The sequence below is a fragment of the Cheilinus undulatus genome, linkage group 1 (genome assembly GCF_018320785.1).
Source record: "Cheilinus undulatus linkage group 1, ASM1832078v1, whole genome shotgun sequence".
In the NCBI taxonomy this organism is placed as follows: Eukaryota; Metazoa; Chordata; class Actinopteri; order Labriformes; family Labridae; genus Cheilinus; species Cheilinus undulatus.
This window is the reverse complement of record NC_054865.1, coordinates 51,585,119-51,603,730: the sequence shown is the minus strand read 5'-3', so window position 1 is coordinate 51,603,730 and position 18,612 is coordinate 51,585,119. Positions and strand designations below refer to the sequence as shown.

The 18,612-nt window shown below is 38.9% G+C and overlaps 2 protein-coding genes across 2 annotated transcripts in view; one reads left to right on the top strand and one right to left on the bottom strand.

Moving 5' to 3' along the window:
* Positions 1-1,426: 1,426 nt before the first annotated feature.
* On the bottom strand, positions 1,427-15,137 carry LOC121512102 (ceroid-lipofuscinosis neuronal protein 6 homolog). The gene is made up of 7 exons (XM_041791134.1): positions 14,954-15,137; positions 13,142-13,262; positions 12,903-13,001; positions 10,258-10,446; positions 6,797-6,852; positions 4,200-4,322; positions 1,427-3,419 (listed from the first exon to the last, which is right to left on the bottom strand). The coding sequence occupies exons 1-7, from the start codon at positions 15,004-15,006 to the stop codon at positions 3,149-3,151; spliced, it is 912 nt and encodes a 303-aa protein (XP_041647068.1). The 5' UTR covers positions 15,007-15,137; the 3' UTR covers positions 1,427-3,148.
* Positions 15,138-18,055: 2,918 nt separating this feature from the next.
* Positions 18,056-18,612, top strand: part of chrna7a (cholinergic receptor, nicotinic, alpha 7a (neuronal)) — a 42,007-nt gene continuing 41,450 nt past the window's right edge. The window contains exon 1 of the mRNA XM_041788273.1: positions 18,056-18,193. Coding sequence (XP_041644207.1) covers positions 18,139-18,193 — 55 coding nt within the window. The 5' untranslated portion in view covers positions 18,056-18,138. The remainder of the gene's footprint in view (positions 18,194-18,612) is intronic.

Sequence of the window (18,612 nt, the reverse complement as noted above, 5' to 3'; positions counted from 1 at the left end):
AAGCAGTGTACAATAAAATCCAAGTATTCAATCTAAGTTACCTTTAAGTTATACAAAGAAAACTGATACGAACAGTATAAAATCTATTTAAAATGAGCTTTTTTTGTCTTTTGTGTTCCTATACCTCAGTGAATTTGACAAATTTGTCAGAGTCCAATGCCTTGAGCAGGCGACTCACTCAGTTCATATCAGTGCAAACTGAGGAGTAAAACTTCTCTATGAGTGGCTGCAGGTCTCAGCAGTGACACCTGTTTGCTCTTACTCTGAAGCACCTCCGAAATAGTTTTGGTAAGCTGCACCGCTCAACTACAATTTACAACTAAAACACTAAAGGGGGCTAATGTGGTTGTGTTGTTGTCCAATCCTGAGCTTTTTATGTAATGGCACTGTACTTTAAGCCTTTTAGATTTCTTGCTGACATTATGCACACATTGTTTACATCATAAAACATGAAGACGTTCCTAATTACCACAAACAGACCAACCTAAAAACTTAAAGATTATGAATAGAAAAGGTCTGTTTCTGAGTGGCGGGGGAGGTAACTAGTGTGTTTAGGTTTGGCATATTGTGTGAGCACAGCTGATTCTTACTTCCAATAGAAGAACTATATTTTGAAACCTTTAATTCAAATAGACACAAATAGTCATCTGTCTTGAATAGCTTGCACAACAGACAGCAAAAGTAAATAAATTTAATCTTAAGAAGTATGCCACGTTTTCTCAAGTCCCATAAAATCAAAAGAGGAGGAGCAGTCTGAAGGCCCCTCTGCTCCTGCTGATATACTGATATATCCCCTTTAACATATACACTGTAGTCCTGTAAATTTCGGGCCATTATCCAGGAACAATGCATAAGTGGACGTAAATGACTCAGACGGGTATAAACAAAAACAATCTGCTGAAAACTGAATGTCTTCTTTAATTCCAGTTCCAAAAAGTTCTGAGTTCAGATGATAACAAGCACTGTGGACAGGGAAAGGCAACAGCTAGGGATGCACAACATTGGATTTTTGCCGATATTTCCAAATCAGTTTTAGCCAATATTGAAACTAATATTTCAATGAAGTTCAGACCTAAAGCTTCAGTCCTTGAATTGAAAGTTTGAGGATTAATAAAACAATAAAATTAGGTCCTTAAAACACACTCTAAAGGTGGAAGGAATGATGAAGAAAATCTCGGTGATAAATATTGACATAAATTTTCATATCTGCCAATACTATTATCATACCAATGATATTAACATTATTTTTGCCCTACAGTGAACTCAGAACAGCATTCAAGCTATGTGTGACGTAGCCACCAGCGAGCTGTGCCTACCAAAGGAGTAAACTCCATTGCAGCTGCATAATGCAAACCATGGCGACTGCAGACACGTCAGTACACGACTTTCGTCGTTTTTGAAAAGAAAACAACTCACTGCTGTTCTTTGTTCTTCTTTTAACAAAGAAATGTCAAGTTCTGATAAAACTTACGCTTTAGCAGCATCCACGCTAATGTCTTCCGCCATGATTGCACCGGCCTCTTGTTGCTGCTTGCATACGTCATGACTCCACCGCACCAAAAAGTACTGCCCTTTGACGCAGATTGGTCCTGTCACTTTCTTATCAGGCCCAAACTGTTCAGACGGGAGCTTTGCAAGATGGATTCACCAGTGAGAAACATGGAAACGGGCGTATCCATCTGCTTTGCAAGGTTAGGCATGGATAGCATCAATGGAATGGCACAATGGCTAGCTTTAAGAGGGAAAAAGAAGAGGCTACAGTTATGGTTCAAAAGTTATTTAACTTTTATGAATCCGTGTCACTTCTTGTAGTATTCCACAACCCTGGTCGGTGAAGTTTTTTAACAGATATATACAGAAAATAGTGAATGTAGGCCTGCAGTGGGTCCTTTGTTGGTTCTTCTTCACTGCTTTATGCTTTAACTACTTCATGCATGCAGTATTTTCAAGCAGCAAAGAATGGATTTCTGGTTTACTATGCCAACAGTTATCATGGCTAAACAAAGCAAAATATAACATTAAACAAAACAATATCAGATCAGCATAAACAGGTGTGCTCGCTGGTACCAATGCCTGCATTTTAAGCAGTATCAAACCTATTCCTGATACTGGTATTGGAATCAGAACAACTCTTCATATCGTGCATCACGAGCAAAAATGGTTAAAAAAGCCTACAGTGTACACGTCAGACTAGTAGTTATCAGTGGTGCTTTGTAATGGAACAAAACCTGCGAGTATATATGCATCCTTTCTCAGAACAGGGAGGTATGACATAAAAAAAGGCTAACACAAGAACATTTGTGTTGCCAACATTTTTCCTCTTATAGGGAACAGTACATTTGAAGAAAATGTCGCCTGGAGAGAGTAGCACTAACAGAACTTCGGAGTCTGCCGTTGTTGTAGTCAAAACACTAGTGCATGACTGTTTACTAAAACTGTAATGTGCATGTGTGCAAGTCTGTTTCTAGAGGAAACCCAATATTGTTATATCATGTGACAACGGTGATGCTACTTGAAATGATGGCATTTTAAAAGTCTGCACCCTGGAACCCATTCTCAGGGACCGATAACGCCATTGTTTTGTATTGAAATACCAAAAAATATTGTGTTAGTATGGCCTTAGTCGATTCAACCCTGCTTTATGCAGACTGACACTGAAAAATTTCAGCTGTGAAGCCCCGGGTAGAAGTAATTCCCTTTACAACTTGAAATGCTGAGGTTATCAATGGGCACCAGTTTAGCTCAGCAGGTAGAGCAGGCACCCAAATATACAAAGGCTGCAGAAAACAGAGAATATCAGCAGTTGATATGTGAAAGGGGCTAAATGTTCAGATCTCATTCCTTTTTTCAGATCTGACCACATGTGCAAAGTCAAACTGTAAACGTTTCACCAAGCATCATATCACAAACCTAATCATGTCAGTGTATCAGTATAGATACAAATATAGAGAAGGAGAAAGAGTGGAAAATAAAAGAAAATTCCTCTTTGACCAATATTCCAGAACAGTTTGCTAAACACTGACATTGTGCTCAGATTGCCACCATCTCTTACCACATCAGCTGAGGAAAGAGGCAGCTGTGATTATGAAGGCATTCTGCAATGTCTGCTCCTCAAACCCAGACACAAACAGACCTGTGTAGATGTCACTCAGTGGTTCTTCTTGATGTGTAAGGTGTAGTAGGACCAGGGTTCTGGTACATAAATCAGCCCAGGGTACTTTTTCCGTAGCACAGGGTCGTCCCACAGATAGACAACCCACAGACCCACCAGGAGAACGGTGAAAGTGAAACTGTAGAACAGGAAGAAGCCGTTGCTGTCCAGGCTGAGGCCTTTTCTCTTCTGGTGTAACCCCATGATAACCATAGCGGCAAAGGTGAGGAGGAAAAGTTCAGTGATTTGTCCCTCAGTGACCAGGTACCTTAGAGAAATTTGAAGAGAAAGCCTGAGATGAGTTGAGAGAGTCTGCAAGTAACAAGATTTTAACTTCCAAGTAGCCACAGAATTCTGCAGCATAATTTTATGAGAAAACTTTTGACATCTGCCACAATAAAAACTGATTATATTCAAGTCACGCTTCATTAGAAAACGTCCTTGCTTTACTGTAAATACAGCTTTATTTTTCCATCAGGGCTGCTCTCCTTCAATTTTAACTTCTGACTAAAATGAAGGTGACATTAAAAGCTTGTTTGATGCTTTCAAAGCAAGCCATGGGGTGCTATTTAGTTTACAATTTTCAGGTTTTATTCATAAAATACAGCTTTCTTTTCCGTTTCCTGTCAGTAAACAAGATTATTCAAATAAATATGGTCAAACCTGTCCTTTTTTGTAACAAACGAGTTGTTCAGTACACCCTGTTTCCTGTTGATCATTTTACTAAAGAGTGAAACTCTCAGTCCATAATTTCCTCCATTGTAGTCAAACCTAACATAGAATCACCAACATACCACACATTATACTGTCTCTTGATTACTAACATAACTAAAGATAGCCCTTAGTGTTGTAACACATCTTATAGGAAAGGAGGACATCTCTAACATGACCCCACAGACCATGTTCATTTTTTCAAAGCTCCTTTTGTGTGTCTTATAATGCTTCTGATTCATTCATTCTTTAATGGTGTTTTCGGTCTTTATAAAACACTTAAGTTTCCACAAGGCAACCTCACAGAGGGTGTTCAAAGATGTAAATGGCCACTGACCAATAGTAGAGTGAACTGGGTCCCAGCAACAGCCAACCAGACACAGGAATCGTCTTAAGTTTTTCAGCCTTGGTGAAGCAGCCGGTGAAGTAGATGAACAGAATGATGAAGAAAGGGATATACCTTGAACAAAAACAGAGATACAAACATTACATCGATCAAAGGGTGAATATGAGCTCATCAAGCCTTTCATCAGCATGGTCACTATCTGCTGCTTGCATTAATGGAGTCTGGGTATGTCTGCACCATCAATACTAATGTTAATAATACCAATATACCTCTATTTATCTTTCTTAGGCATTGTTTCTTTAAATTCAAGCCTTTACTAAATACTTTGGATTCCTGCATTTCTTATTTCACTTCTTTACAATGTTCTTCTCATGTAATTCTTATATACTGTATTGTTAGAGCACCCAAGCACAATAATGTCCTCTGGGATAAATGAAGTGCAATCCCATTTCATCTTCTCTTATTTTATGATGAGAGCCACTAGTGGCTACTTGTATTCTAGGAAAGCTGAGCTCCCTCAGGATCCAGATGGAAAAAGAGAAACACTATACAGACAAAAGTGTTCAGCTGCCTGACCATTACGCCAACAGGGACTGCAGTGACATTGCATTCAAATACATGTACTTTATTATGGAGTTGGCCCCTCTTTTGCAGCTACAGCAGCCTTCACTCCTCTTGGAAGGCTGGAGTGTCTCTGAGTGAATTTGTACCCATTTATTCTGTAGTGCATTCATGAGGTCAGGCACTGATGTTGGACGAGAAGGCCTGGCTCATAATCAGTGTCCCAGTCATCCAAAAGGTGCTCGATGGGAGCATAGGCTATAGGATAGTCAAGTTCTTCCACACCAAACCATGTCTTTATAGTTGTTGCTTTGTGCACAGGGGCACAGACATGTTGGAACAGAAAAGGGCCTTCCCCAAATTGTTGTCACAAAGTTGGAAATAAAGCATTGTATAAAATGTCTTGGTATGCTGAAGCTTTGAGATTGGCCTTCATTGGAGATAAGGAGCCTAGCCCAAACCCTGAAAACAGCCCCATACCCTTATCCCTCTTCCACCAAACTTCAAACTTGGCACAATACAGTCAGGCAGGTAACGTTCTCCCGGCATCCACCAAACCCAGACTTGTCCGTCTGACTGCCACACAGAGAAGCGCGATTTGTCACCCCACAGGACACGTTTCCACAGCCTCATAGTCCAGTGTCAAAGATCAAAGTGTGTTACAGCACTCCATCTGACACCTGGCAGTGGACTTGGTGATGTGAGGCTTGTATGCAGCTGCTCAGCCATGAAAACCCACTCCATGAAGCTCCTATCACCCCGTTTTAGTGCTTACATTAATGCCAGTGGAAGTGCAGACCTCTTCAGCTACGGAGTCAGCAGAGCATTGGCGACTTTTATACAACATGTTCCTTAGCAGTTGCTGACACAGCTGTGTAGTTTTTGTGTGGTCTTCCACTTTGCAGCTGAGTTGCTGCTGTTCCTAAACACTTCCACTTTCTAATAATATCCCTTCAGTTGACTGTGGAATATCTAGCAAGGATGAAATTTCACAAACTGTCTTATTGCAAAGGTGGCTTCAATCACAGTACCACATTTGAAATCACTGAATTCTTCAGAACAAAACATTTTGTATCACAAACGTTTGCAAATGGAGACTGCATGGCTAGGTGCTTGATTTTATACACCTGTGGCAACAGGTCTGATTAAAACACCAGAATTCAGTCAAATTGCAGTCAAAAGTGACATCAAATTTTCACATAGACCATTTTTTTAACATATGGGCATTGCTTTAGAGATCAACAATAATATAAATGTGTCGATCATTACAGAGGGCAGACGTTACTTCAGACAGCAAATCAATTAAATGACGTTCATGCTCTTAAGGTACACTAGTGTGCTTTACCACACCATTTGAGAACCACTGTTCTAGAGTCAAGAAGTTTTAATGAGAGTATGTAGGTCGTAGTATATGAAAACAGCTTTCTGTTTAACTTTTTTCCTAGATTTAATGGCAGATGTGTATGCAGTCATGAGGTGCAATGGCCAAACCACACCCACATCAAGATCATCACTGATCCAGTGCAAAGTAATGCTTTGCCAATTTCTAAGAGAAACGTCATATTGGGGTGTTAGCAGCCAATTTTGCCACCTAACTGCAGTAAAACTAAAATCCAGATGTCATAAAGGGAGGAGAGGGCGAGGTATACCTCCGCCTATAACAGTTTTTGTTGGAAATTCCTCTGCTCCTCTTTTCCCACATGTTGTGGTTTCATGTTTCAGTTAGCACTCCCACAGCTGATGTGCAGACCTGCTCAGCCTTCCTATCATTTATTTCTTTTTGTATTAAGAAAATTTTCATTGATTTCAGCCCACTGATAACTGGCAGCAGTTTTTATGCTCTTAACATTTTAAATTGGCATCCTGCATCATCTTCTCTTGAGACAACATTAATCATAATCAGATTTTTCATTGCAATTAGGACAGAGGGAAACAAAGAAGCTGTAATTCAGAGTATGTTATGCAGCATTTCAGTAATAACCATGCAACGTATGCGAACTATAAGCCCCACACTAATTAACACATACCACATCAAATGTCCCAGATGTTCATCGTAATAATACAGCAGCTCAAAGGAGTCAATCTGTGAAGAAAGGATAAAAACACTAAAACATAGAAAGACACATTACTATTATCATATTCTTCCATAAACACAACATTAACTAGTATGCTTTATGGTGCAATCTAATGAAAGTTATTGTGCTGGGATGGAAGCACCATGCTTCTCCGCACTGCCTTACGCAACAGTGCCACCTACTGTCCAAGGAGCAAAGGGAGAAAATCTGAGAGGAAAGTCAAACTTCACGTGTTTCTGCCTCCATATGGAGCAATCAGGCGGCCATAAGAATGTATGAGTATGGAAATGATGTGAATTTTTAGATACATAACATTTACTTTCATCAGATCCAAGTGTGGGTGTTAAATAGCGGTCTCCAATAGTATCTACACAGCAAATAATGGAGCAACAGCTTGTGCCATGGTCTTTAAGAGTAGGTTTCCCCTTTAATTTGTCAGCCATGTACATAAAGTTCACACCCATTTCACCAAGATGAATGAATTGATTTTTCTGGCTGCTATATTTAATAAATATGATGGAATCTGGCCAGTCCGTCAGCTCTGCACGGTTATTATTTGATGTTTAACTCCCATTGTAGCATTCGCTATACACTTACGAATAAAATGGAAACTTCTGTCTGAAAAATAGATGAGTACAAAGCCTGACTAAAACTTATCTGGAACTACAGACATCTGCAAAAATCTGTTTTCACAGGTTGAAAAATACAGACCCAAGGTCACAGGTAAAAAATAACTTCTGTTCTGTTTAACTACTTGTTCTGTTCTGTGCTCAGCTGCCACTCAGAATGTTCTCAAGAAAAGCAAAAAAAAACAAAACTTTCTCAAACTTCAGCATCAAGAGTCCCTGAAATTTTTAAAACACATATTTCACTTGACAGCTTTGGTCTGAAGGTAAGGCAGGGACAGAATTAAATACCAGGTTATAGAACACATTTAAACTGTTGTGAGAAAAATTATAGCTACTGCAGCTGAGCACGTTTTTTAATGAACCAGATTTTTTGGATGAAACAGTGCTGAGAGAAAGTATTTCACCCCTTCCTGATTTTTTATTTGTTGCATATTTGTCAAACTTAAATGTTTCAGATCATCGAATAGACAAAGATAACCCAAGTAAATACCAGGCGTAGTTTTTAATAATGATTTCATATATTTAGGGAAAAAAGCCATACAGACCTATCTGGTCCTATGTGAAAAAGTAATTACCCCCCTCTTGTTAAATCATACATTAACTGTGATTAACCACTTTTTTTTGAATGTTGAGTTCAACTTCTCTAGCCACACCTGATTACTTAGGCCTGATTACTGCTAGCATGAAGCCATCAACATCTATTAGTCTGGAAAGAGTTACAAAGCCATTTCTAACACTTTGGGACTCCAGCAAACCACAAAGAGAGCCATTATCCACAAATAGAGAGGACTTCGAACAGTGGTGAGCCATCCCAGGAGTGACCAGCCAACCAAAATTACTCCAAGAGCGCATCAACAACTCATGCAGGAGGTCACAAAACAACCTAAAAAAACATCTAAAGATCTGCAGGCCTCACTTGACTCAGTTAAGGCCAGAGTTCATGATTCAACAATAAGAAAGAGACTGGGCAAAAAAGCTGAACTTTTTGGAAGTTATTCGGCCCGTTACATCTGGAGTGAAACTACAGCATTTCATCAAAAGAACATCAGGCCAACAGTCAAACATGGTGGTGGTAGTGTGATGGTCTGGGGCCTGGATGATTTGCTGTAGTTGATGAAACAAGGAATTCTGCTCTCTACCAGAAAATCCTGAAGATGAATATTCATCCATCAGTTCATGACCTCAAGCTCACTTGGATTATGCAGCAGGACAACGACCCGAAACATACTGTACCAGTACACCTCTGAATGGCTTAAAAATGAATAAATTAATAAATAAAGAGGGGCAAAATTCTTTGGTTGTTGCCACCAAGGGGGGTATTATTTTTTCACAAAAGGATGGGTAGCTTTGGATGGCTCTTTTTACCTTAATAATAACGTCATCATTTAAAATCTACATTTTGTATTTATTTGAATTATCTTTGTCTAATATAAAAATGTTCTGATTCGAAACATTTAAGTGTGACAACTATGCAAAAAATATAAGAAAAAGAAGAAATGAGAAAAGGGGGAAATAGTTTTTCATGGCATGGTATATTTGCTCATGTGCATATAAAAGTCAATTATGGTTCCCTTGAACGGTCAGGAAGCAGGAGAGAAATGCAACAAAAGACATCCTCCTTCACATCTTCACAAGAGAACTAAGCGCTACTATTATACTTTACCTTCCTACTGTAGTAAACCTGCCTGCCTCTATCCTAGGTTTGGTTCTATTTTTATCATCTTGACGTACACATTATTGTCAGATGTTTGACGTTACTGTAGGTGAGATCAGGAAGGAATTAAAAACAAACATCCAGCACTCCTTTAGTGCAGGTTGGATTCTTCTGGACTCAGCAGGCGTGAAAACGTGGATGCATTCTGTGTGCATCACAGAAAACGAGCTTTAATTTAAGTCAGGATTTTGGCTGAAAACAAGAAAATCAAGATTAAACAATTCCTCTGCTGCATGGCGTGTTTTTCTTGTTCTGTATATACATTTTTATCATGCGTTTAAATGGAGCACACCTTCCTTTTCTATGCAGCACATCTTGTGCTCTGCCCTTGTCACCCAAACGGCTCTCGATTTAAGTGAGGAGCAGAAAAAGCCATTGACCATCTCCATTGCATGGAATATATTTCAGATCCATGTGGGCAAAACCCCATAGAAGGTTTTTGGAAAGGACAGAACTTTTGAAGAAAATACTTGGGATTGGTATAACAAATGTTCTGTCTGTCAAATTTGTTGCAGGACAATCAGAGCAACAAATTACACGATGTAGTAGCAGGGTGCCACAAAATAATAAAAGCTTGACGTACATCCCAGAAGAAGAACAAAAGCATCTTCTCCACCGAGAAAAGCTTTCAGTGTGGTTCTTCATTCTTTTTATACTGAAACGTCATTCACTTCTGATAAAACTGTTGCTATAGCTGCATCCACGCTAATGTCTTCAGCGGCTGCTGTGAATACAGGCTTGCAGTCCAACTAAACCCCGCCCACAGCAATTACCTCATTCTTATCAAATCACATTGATTGCAAGGTTATGCGGCCATGGCATGTACTCGGGATATGGTTGGAAAAAATGAAAGAGTGAAAGAAAATGACAGACAGACTACTGAAAATTCCCTGCTGCTCGTGTTCAACTGCTACTTCATCACCATTACAGAATTGTTGATTAGCTATTTGCTACGGCTACTTGATTATGACACACATCATATTCATGATAATCTGACTGATATTGAGACAATGATTATAATTTACACCATGTTCACTTAAAAAAGAAGATAGTGTAAAGTTGGCATTTACCAGTGAGGCAGGTTTGAGGTCTTTGATGATGGGGTTCTCTCTGACTGACAGGTGGAGCTGGTAGCCACTCAGGATGAGCCGGTGGTTGATGGAGTCACCAACCAGGTGGATGCTGGCTCCCATGACAAAAGTAATGATGCAGAGGTAGACAGCTGAGCGAGGGAGCGGCCGGGGGCTGCGCTCTATCAGCTTAAGAAAGAAGAAACACATTTTTCATAAGTATGATACTTACAGAGATGATTAATTCAACTAAAATTATTTTGGCTGCAGCTTCAGGAGTTACTGTTGACTGCAAATGCATAAAGAAGCTTTTTGTTTTTTATTATTAGCACAATTCCAGGCTTGATTTTATTCATGAAAGGAAAGTAGCTTTATTTCAGATATTCATCCTGTTATCAGCCCACTCCATTTAGATCTACAGTTTTTGTCAAAGCTGTGCTGTAGCATTAGGTATGCCACCTTCTGATTGTCTAAATTCTCTGTGTTATAGTATCCAGAAGCTCCACTACAAAGGGATGTTCAATTGTTATAAATATGTGGGCTAAAAGTGCTTTTAGTCAATAGCCTTCTTATTGGTTAACAGCAGGAGTGTCAAGACTACAGTCAGTGGAGGAAATACTGCATATAGTTAAGGTTTAACCCTTTATGACCCACCATAGAACAAGTCCGCCAGAGCATATCTTTACATATTTACATGCTGTAGTGCCATTTTTGAGTATTTAATTGGCTATACATAAATACAACCCTTGAACCCAAATTTTAATATGTATAAGTTCATAGTAACAAATTAAATTGATCAAAACTGCAAAAAAAAACCACACAAAAAATGAAAAGTGTTTCTTTTTTACACATTTTCCTAAATACAGAGATGTCATAGCTGTATCCCTCAAAACTGTAATTGTAAAAAAGTTGAACAAGATCATTTCAAACCACAAAAAAAATTGAGTACGAGTACTCACTTTTATTCTCTTGCCTTTTCTGGCTTTGTGTCCTTGTTTCCTCCTTGTTTTATGATTGACCTATTTGATGTGTGTGTGCATGTGTATGTGTGTTTTTCTGTCTGAGATAGCTATTGTCCCCTTTAACTAGGACACTGTAAATTGGTCTGTTTGTGGTATTGCCCATATGTACTTGCATACTTATGGGCATGTTACTATTAATTTGTCTATGTTTATATCTTAAATACACTTGCAATGTCTTGATGTTCTATTTGGTGATTTTAAATATAGTCTTTTTAAATTTTCCTGTACGGCACTTTGGTAAAAGCTCTATTTGTTTTGAAAGTGCTCTATAAATAAAGTTGACCTTGACCTTGACATGTGGTCATAACTTCATTTTTGAAATACACTCATCTTTATGAACTGTGGCAAAAATGAAAATAAAATGAAATTGTGCTCAATTTGCAATAAGACAGCATCTTTTAAAAAATAAACTATTTCAACTATTAAATGGTAAGCGAATTGACAACCAAATAATACCTCAATATCTTGAGCTGCTCTGTGTAAAGGTCGGCTTTACAAAGTGTATTGTGCTGATCATTTTTAAGCACTAACACTCCTATGAAGTTGAACGGCTTCATGCAGTTTGCACTTATTCTGCGTAAGAGGTGCAGTGGAAGCATCAATCTCATGCTGACTAGGGGTGGATCCAGTGGTAAACAGGGCTGGCCAGGGCACCCCGGAAATCTGACTGGTCACCCAAAAAAACCCTCTGCAAATATTGTTTCCCATTAATGAAAAGTGTGATGTAGGCTGTTCTTTCAGCATCTCCATTACAAGCATATTTAACCTACACTGGATTGGTTTAGCCAACTTGAATACATCAAAGATGGGATTAAATTGAGCCAGCATCCTTATAATTCTTCTATGTGGCCCTCAGTGAAAAAAGTCTGGCCACCCATGATTTATAGGATTCATAGCTGCATGCATTTGATAAGAAAGATACCACAGATTTTTCAAGGATTTCCCTTATCTTTCCTTTTTGATTCATTGTCTTCCAAGAAATAACAGCAACAAAACCGCTGCAAGACTGCCAGACATTTAAATGTTCAAACTATAGGTTACGGTTTGATATGGTTATTTTGTTATTTGTATGGTAGTCAGACAGCAAAGTAGAGGTATATATCATATCACAGTGGTGAGAATGTGTGAAGCAGATCACCAGGCATGTTTTTTATTCCTGCATTTATTTTCCATTTCTTTCGTCTTGTAACATGCGAGTCATTTCTGAGTCTCAGTAAGAAAGTCATGTCACTCCATCTCGTGAATCTCTTTAATGATTTTAGCCTAGTTGTCTACAGTGGGAGATCAAGCTACACCCTTTTGTGAGTGGTTGACTTTTTGCTTCCTCTGTAAATATTTTCAGCAGGTATTTTTCTCATCCTTTGGCAGAACCCCTTTGCATTATCTTTTCATGTAATCTAACTGGAAACCATGTTTAAATTGAACAGCTGCTGTTATTCCATGCTATTTGTATGAACAAATCAAATTGAAATTCCTACATCAGAATTTAAGTTTATGTTAACTATGCTATCGGCAACAGCATATATGCAAGTCAGTCATATTGTTTATTCTAATCCTGATCACTGTTAAACTTTACGAAGTGGTGTAGATGTGCACTGACTGACACTGTTGTGCAAATCTTACCTTGAGCATTAGGAATGGTGTTATAACATTGTAGGCCATGTGGAAATAGTCTCCAGCACTGGGCATGTTGAGGGGAAACCACTCCAGAGGAAGGATGATCTAATACACAAAACACCAAGAAACTGTTGGTGTTTATTGCTATGTGAACTGGAGGGTAGCCATGCATTTTATTACTTTTTGGCCTGTTTAAAAACTCCATATTGTACAGATTATGTGAAACACCCAATGGGTCTCCTTACCATGACTATAGGCCTTCCAAAGTCCAGTATCCAGTTCTGCAGAGTCAGGCAGAACCACAGGTCAAAGTGAAAGTGCTGATTTTCCTGCTGAGGCGTGTTGTCTTTTAAACCACCAGGCGTGCTGTCAACACACATTTATAGCGACTGTAATTCACTGTAATGAAGCAACATTACTAAAGCAAAGGGCAGCACAGAGGCTGAGGTTAACAGGCATGTTGGGAATACTACGACAGGCTTACTATGGATTTTAAACAGCTGTAAATGTAAATTGATGCTTTATCGTTTATTTTTTACTACGTAGAGTTGTAGGCCTCCTTTTCATTACAGGGAACAAAGTGCTGATCTAAAATATTGGTTAAACTTTAATAGACAACAGCACAAAGGAGATGGAGAAAGCTGCAGTCTAGTGCAGCAGTAAATCCCTCAGTGTTTACCATTTTATCAGATATGTTGTCTCTTCTTCTTTTCTGTTCTTTCTATTAAATCACAGTCAGATGTTGTTTACACCAGCAGCTGTGGATTTGCTGACCTATTCAACTTACGGTGTTTTGTGTGCAGCTGTGCAATTTCTGCAGCTGTCACTATGGTTCAGTATATACAGGGACAACAAAGACACAAGTGAGGCTGAAAAATACACTGTATGTTCTTTAATACTGCCAATCAGGCAATGCCAGGGGAATACAGGCTGTTTGACAGCAGCATATATGGATTAGTAATAGAACTGTCAACCGCCGTGCCTGCACAAAACCCATCTCTTTTTCACTGGTATAATCAAGGCAAGGCATGTTTTTCTGTAAGAAGATTTCAGCGATAAGGCAATTCAAAGAGCTTCACACAAGACATCAGAACATAATGACAAATGGAAAAAGAAACCAGTTAGAAGCAGGGATGCTAAGGTGTATCGGCTAAACATCAGGACTGGTGATATCAGCCTGTTGAAAGACATGGGCAAATAATATGGCAGTACAGCTTTAAATACCTCCACAGACCCACAGCTCAGTCACCATGAAGGTCTTCCCAGAGTTTAACTAGTACCATGATTTACTGAATGGACATCCTTTTAACATCAGCACCTAGAGTAGCCTACTTGGACCCCAGCCATCCAGCAATAGCTCTGCTGATTCAGCCATGAGAAAAAAGGACCGGTGTTATGCTTTAAAAAGTGACCATGTTGACTGATGTCAGGCGTATTCTAATGTAGTGAGCCTACCACAAAAGTTGAAAATAGTCCTTGCAAAAGCTTTCTCTGGTAGTTCTAAATAAATACGTAATTGATGTATGCTGGTAGTACAACATAAACTATCCTAAAATGGAAAAATGGCATTAACTAAGACAACGACTGATGGAGTCCGCATAAAGTTACCAAACTAAAATCAACGGAAACGTAAAATGCTGACTGCAGACAAGAGAAGTCACGAGTTCCAACGTAGCTATTTAAAAATTTCACAGACATTGCAATGTTTGTTGCAGTGGCATCCTCTTATAGTAAAAAAAAAAAACTTTAAATTTTGACAATAGTGTTACATTAGCTCATAAGTTATGACAAAATAGTTTAATTTAAGCCTCAGTATGAACTGCCAATGTAGTATTCGCGCGCCTCTGCGCTTTCCTGCCGCGTCCAACCGTTTAGATTGTATGCTGTCGTGCCGCTTGCAGGCATCTTCACAGAACCGCGGATGCCCAAGTATAACAAAGTTTAGGGTTTCATAGTGTCGTCGCTGATATTTCTCTAGCCTTTAGTGTGAACAATACAACATCACTCTCAAAACAGCCGTTAGAGGGTTATGACAATCGCAGTTTAACTGCACAAACCTGTTTTCTGTTATTTGGGTGCCGCTGCCTCTCCGTTTTCGTACATTCGCCATTTTCAGCTTCGTGTTAGCTATCGTTTTTGTTGCAAAGGGTACTCCTGGTCAGCCACTTGGTTAAAGACATTTAAAAGTAAACGGAATTTCAAGTAAACATCTTCCTGTGATACACTGTCAGTCAACTTCACTTCCTGGTTACCGCCTCCTTTCCCGCCCATTTACCCCAGCCACCAATCAAACCTAGGATGTGGATGGGCTCAGTAAACCCTGATTCTAGTTTGCAGGCACATTAATTTACTTTAAATATATGGGAATTGTAAGGTTCGGTATCTTTACAAAGGACTTAAGGGGTTAAACTTGTATATCACAATATTAGTATTATAGGTGAATTCCACATCTACAAACGTTTTTGAAAGTTACTCCAAATGTTGCAGCATTGAGAAATTGCTTGAAAATATTTTCTCAGTCTTTTTAAAAGTTTGAAAAGCGGAAGTGCTGTGAGTCTCTGTAAAATTCTTGATTCATATATCAAATAAACCCCTTAGAACTGCATTTTTAAAATTTCTTTCTGCATTATCTCTACTTTCTTATATCATTTTACTTTGCTTGCCATGGATTAGTTTTCCTTTGTGTTTACACAGTGTTTTAATCTTTTTTTTAAACTACCAAGTTTAATTTTGTTATCTGAATATACTATGTGGAGAGATATGTAAAAATTTTACCTGTCAAAATGCCTGTTTGTTCACTGAAAATGCTGTATACAAATTGCAAAACTGCATCTAGAAACAGGAGAAAAAGAGGCTCCATATAACAACTGAATGCAAAGAAAATAGCTGTAGATGTCTATTAGTGCCCAGCAGATGTCCCTGTTTTGTATGCTTCAGACTGATGCTGTGTCCTGGCCCTCGAAAGGCTTTTATGAGAATAGAGGGTTAAAAGTGGTATGCAAAAAGGGCAAAAAAAAAAAAAAAATGGGTACCATGGGTACCAATGGGTAGCATGACATAAAAACAAATTTAGCAGCTATGGAGTTGAAGAAAATTGTAATTAAAATGGGTAAATAACACTTATAAAACACGGGGAAAAAGACTTCATGTAGGAGTTGAAATTTAACACATGTAGTTGTAATTCTGTTAGAGACCAGCAGATGTCACTGTCTTCATGTATTTAAATGCACAGGTTTCTGAACTTTCAAGCTTGTGACCACCATAAGGACAAAGTAAGTAATCTTCATGTTTAGCCTGTCTGTGTGCACCTGTGTTTATCTTAAAAGAAAAACAAACTCATTACTGCAGTCAAACTCACATTTGAAGGATGTATTTTACTCAAAACAAGTAAGGTATGTGAGGAGCAGACTTTCAGCTTTAATTTAAGGGGTTTCACTAAAATATGACACTGACCAATTAGATGCAGGCATTTTTTCCAGAACACCTTTATTATCAGGGGCTTAAAACTATTTGGACAGTTAACTGAGGAGTAGTGTCATGGCCAGACATGGTCTGTTCCTTCATTACTTCAAGACAAATGAAGCTGATAAAAGAGTGAGGCCTGAATGGTAACTGCCATATTTTTTGTGAAATCCTTGATTTAAAGCTGCAGACTCTACACTCAGTTATCTTGATTGCTTTAATTTCATTGGGGCTGTAAATGGAAGCAAAATGATGAAATAGTGCTGCTGTCCAAATACTAACAGACCCAGCTGTATCTATTTGCCCTGTCTGAGTACAGGTAACATTAAACATCGAAAATTAAAGTGCCCTACGCATTTTTACAATGCAGATAATTATTCTAATTATTCATATTTCAAAAGCAACACAAAAGAGTGACAATATAAATTACATTCTAGTTATCTTAGCGTCATATTAAATGATTGAAAAAAGGTGTCATAATTCAAAAATGTTATGTACAAACAAAATAAATGAGGGCTAATGGCACAGAGCTCAGCCCTGTTGATCCACAGGAGGAAGGTTCTTGGTTCAAATCTCAGTTGGTTGGGGCTGATCTATGCAGGGTTTGCATGTTCTCCCATGCATGTGAGGGTTTTTTTCTAGATAGCATTGCTTCCTCCCACAGTCCAAAACCATTCTCTTTATGTTAATTAGTGCCTCTAAACTGCCCATGGGAGTGCCTATGTCAGCCCTGTGATTGACTGACGGTCCACCTGACCTATCTACTAAAAATAGCACCTGGGGTTGGCTCCAGCTCCAATGACTCCGAAGGTGAAAAGCGATGTAGATGGAAAAGTAGATAAGTCATAAAATGAGCTTCAAGAGGCCTGCAACACAGCCTGAAAAGATTTAGAAGCCTGAGTCTGCCCTCTGTAAAAAACACATGATAGCAAGATAGTTCAGAATGTAGGCCAATCAGATTTTTAGGATGGCCATGGCCACCCCTGGTCAACCCCTGGATCCACCCTTGGTCCTTGTGAATGCATAGTTTTCCGGATTTTTTCATTTGCAGCCCTGTTCAGTCATAGCATTTGTTTTGGATAGCTGCACATATGTCATGTAGGCTATTTCAGTTGTTGCTCTACTCTTGTTAAAATTACCTCTGTGACGTTCTTTGTCCTCTAGTTTTTTTTTCTTTGGAAAATTGTAAAAGAAAGTCAATCTGCTTAACTTTAACTCATCCATTTTCACCATAAAATAGAAAATCCCCTCACTTAATTAGTTTTTATTTTTGCATTTTCACACGAAAGTCAAGTAGCTGACTGCGTTGTTTCTGAAACAGATATTTAAAAACAGTAGAGACCAAGATATACACAGACCATGAGGGCTACTGTACTTAATCTGTCCTTGAATCAGGGGATTCTTCAGGAGATTTCAGTGAAATTCTCTTATACACACTCAGTACGTCACATGTGTTGAATGAAAAAATGCATCGTTATGAGATTTAATAGACATTTCTTTCTTAAAAGTCTCACAACAGGTCTGGAAGTTTCCCTGTGTCTCTGAGTAGGTTCATTCTCTCTGTGAGACAAACCGCAGCGAGCAGGGACTGAATACTGCAACAAATCTCATCTCTGACCTGTCCAGCAGCAGCCATTCATTAAGAGGAGGAGTTATTTAATAGGCCTGGCCCCCCTCAGACAACCACATGCACTATCATCATCCCCGCATCCCATCAGGTCCACAGATGAACTGAGGATCCCTCTGCTTTCACTCATCGCGCCGGAGAAAATCCTGAACCATGGAGTTTACGAATTTCCTGCTGTTTGTCGCCCTGAGCGCGTGCACAATAAACGGTAAGCTACTAAACTGTGATATGAACTCATACAGCACCTGTTAAAGCTTTATTTAACAACACAATCGCCTCTTTTGTGCGTTTGGCATCTCCTGTGTGTGTAGTAGCTGCTTCCCTCTGTTTATTTGAATGAGCTGGAGTTAAACCTGTTGTACCACGCGCCAAAATCTGACCAAGCATCAGTTATCATCTTTACTGTTAGCCTGTTTGGGCTACTGTTTGATGCTGCGTGTAAACTTAACCATGCAACTTAAGACGGGTTATTTAAAGCTCCTGTGAGGACTTTTTAGATAGTTATGAAGCAGACTGAAATGAACATAAATGCCATTTTTATGAGCTGTAAAAGCAAACAAAATCAGCAGCGTTAACACTGAGTCTTTACATTTATTTTTTGTCAGTGTTGGTGGTAGCCTGTTGAAG

Coding starts and splice junctions, on each gene's coding strand:
- LOC121512102 (XM_041791134.1), bottom strand. CDS start 15,006: ATGGCGAATGTACGAAAACGGAGAGGCAGCGGCACCCAAATAACAGAA. Junction 10,447..12,902: donor CACCATTCCTAATGCTCAAG/GTAAGATTTGCA, acceptor TTCTTTCTTAAG/CTGATAGAGCGCAGCCCCCG. Junction 6,853..10,257: donor ACCTCAAACCTGCCTCACTG/GTAAATGCCAAC, acceptor CTTTCTTCACAG/ATTGACTCCTTTGAGCTGCT.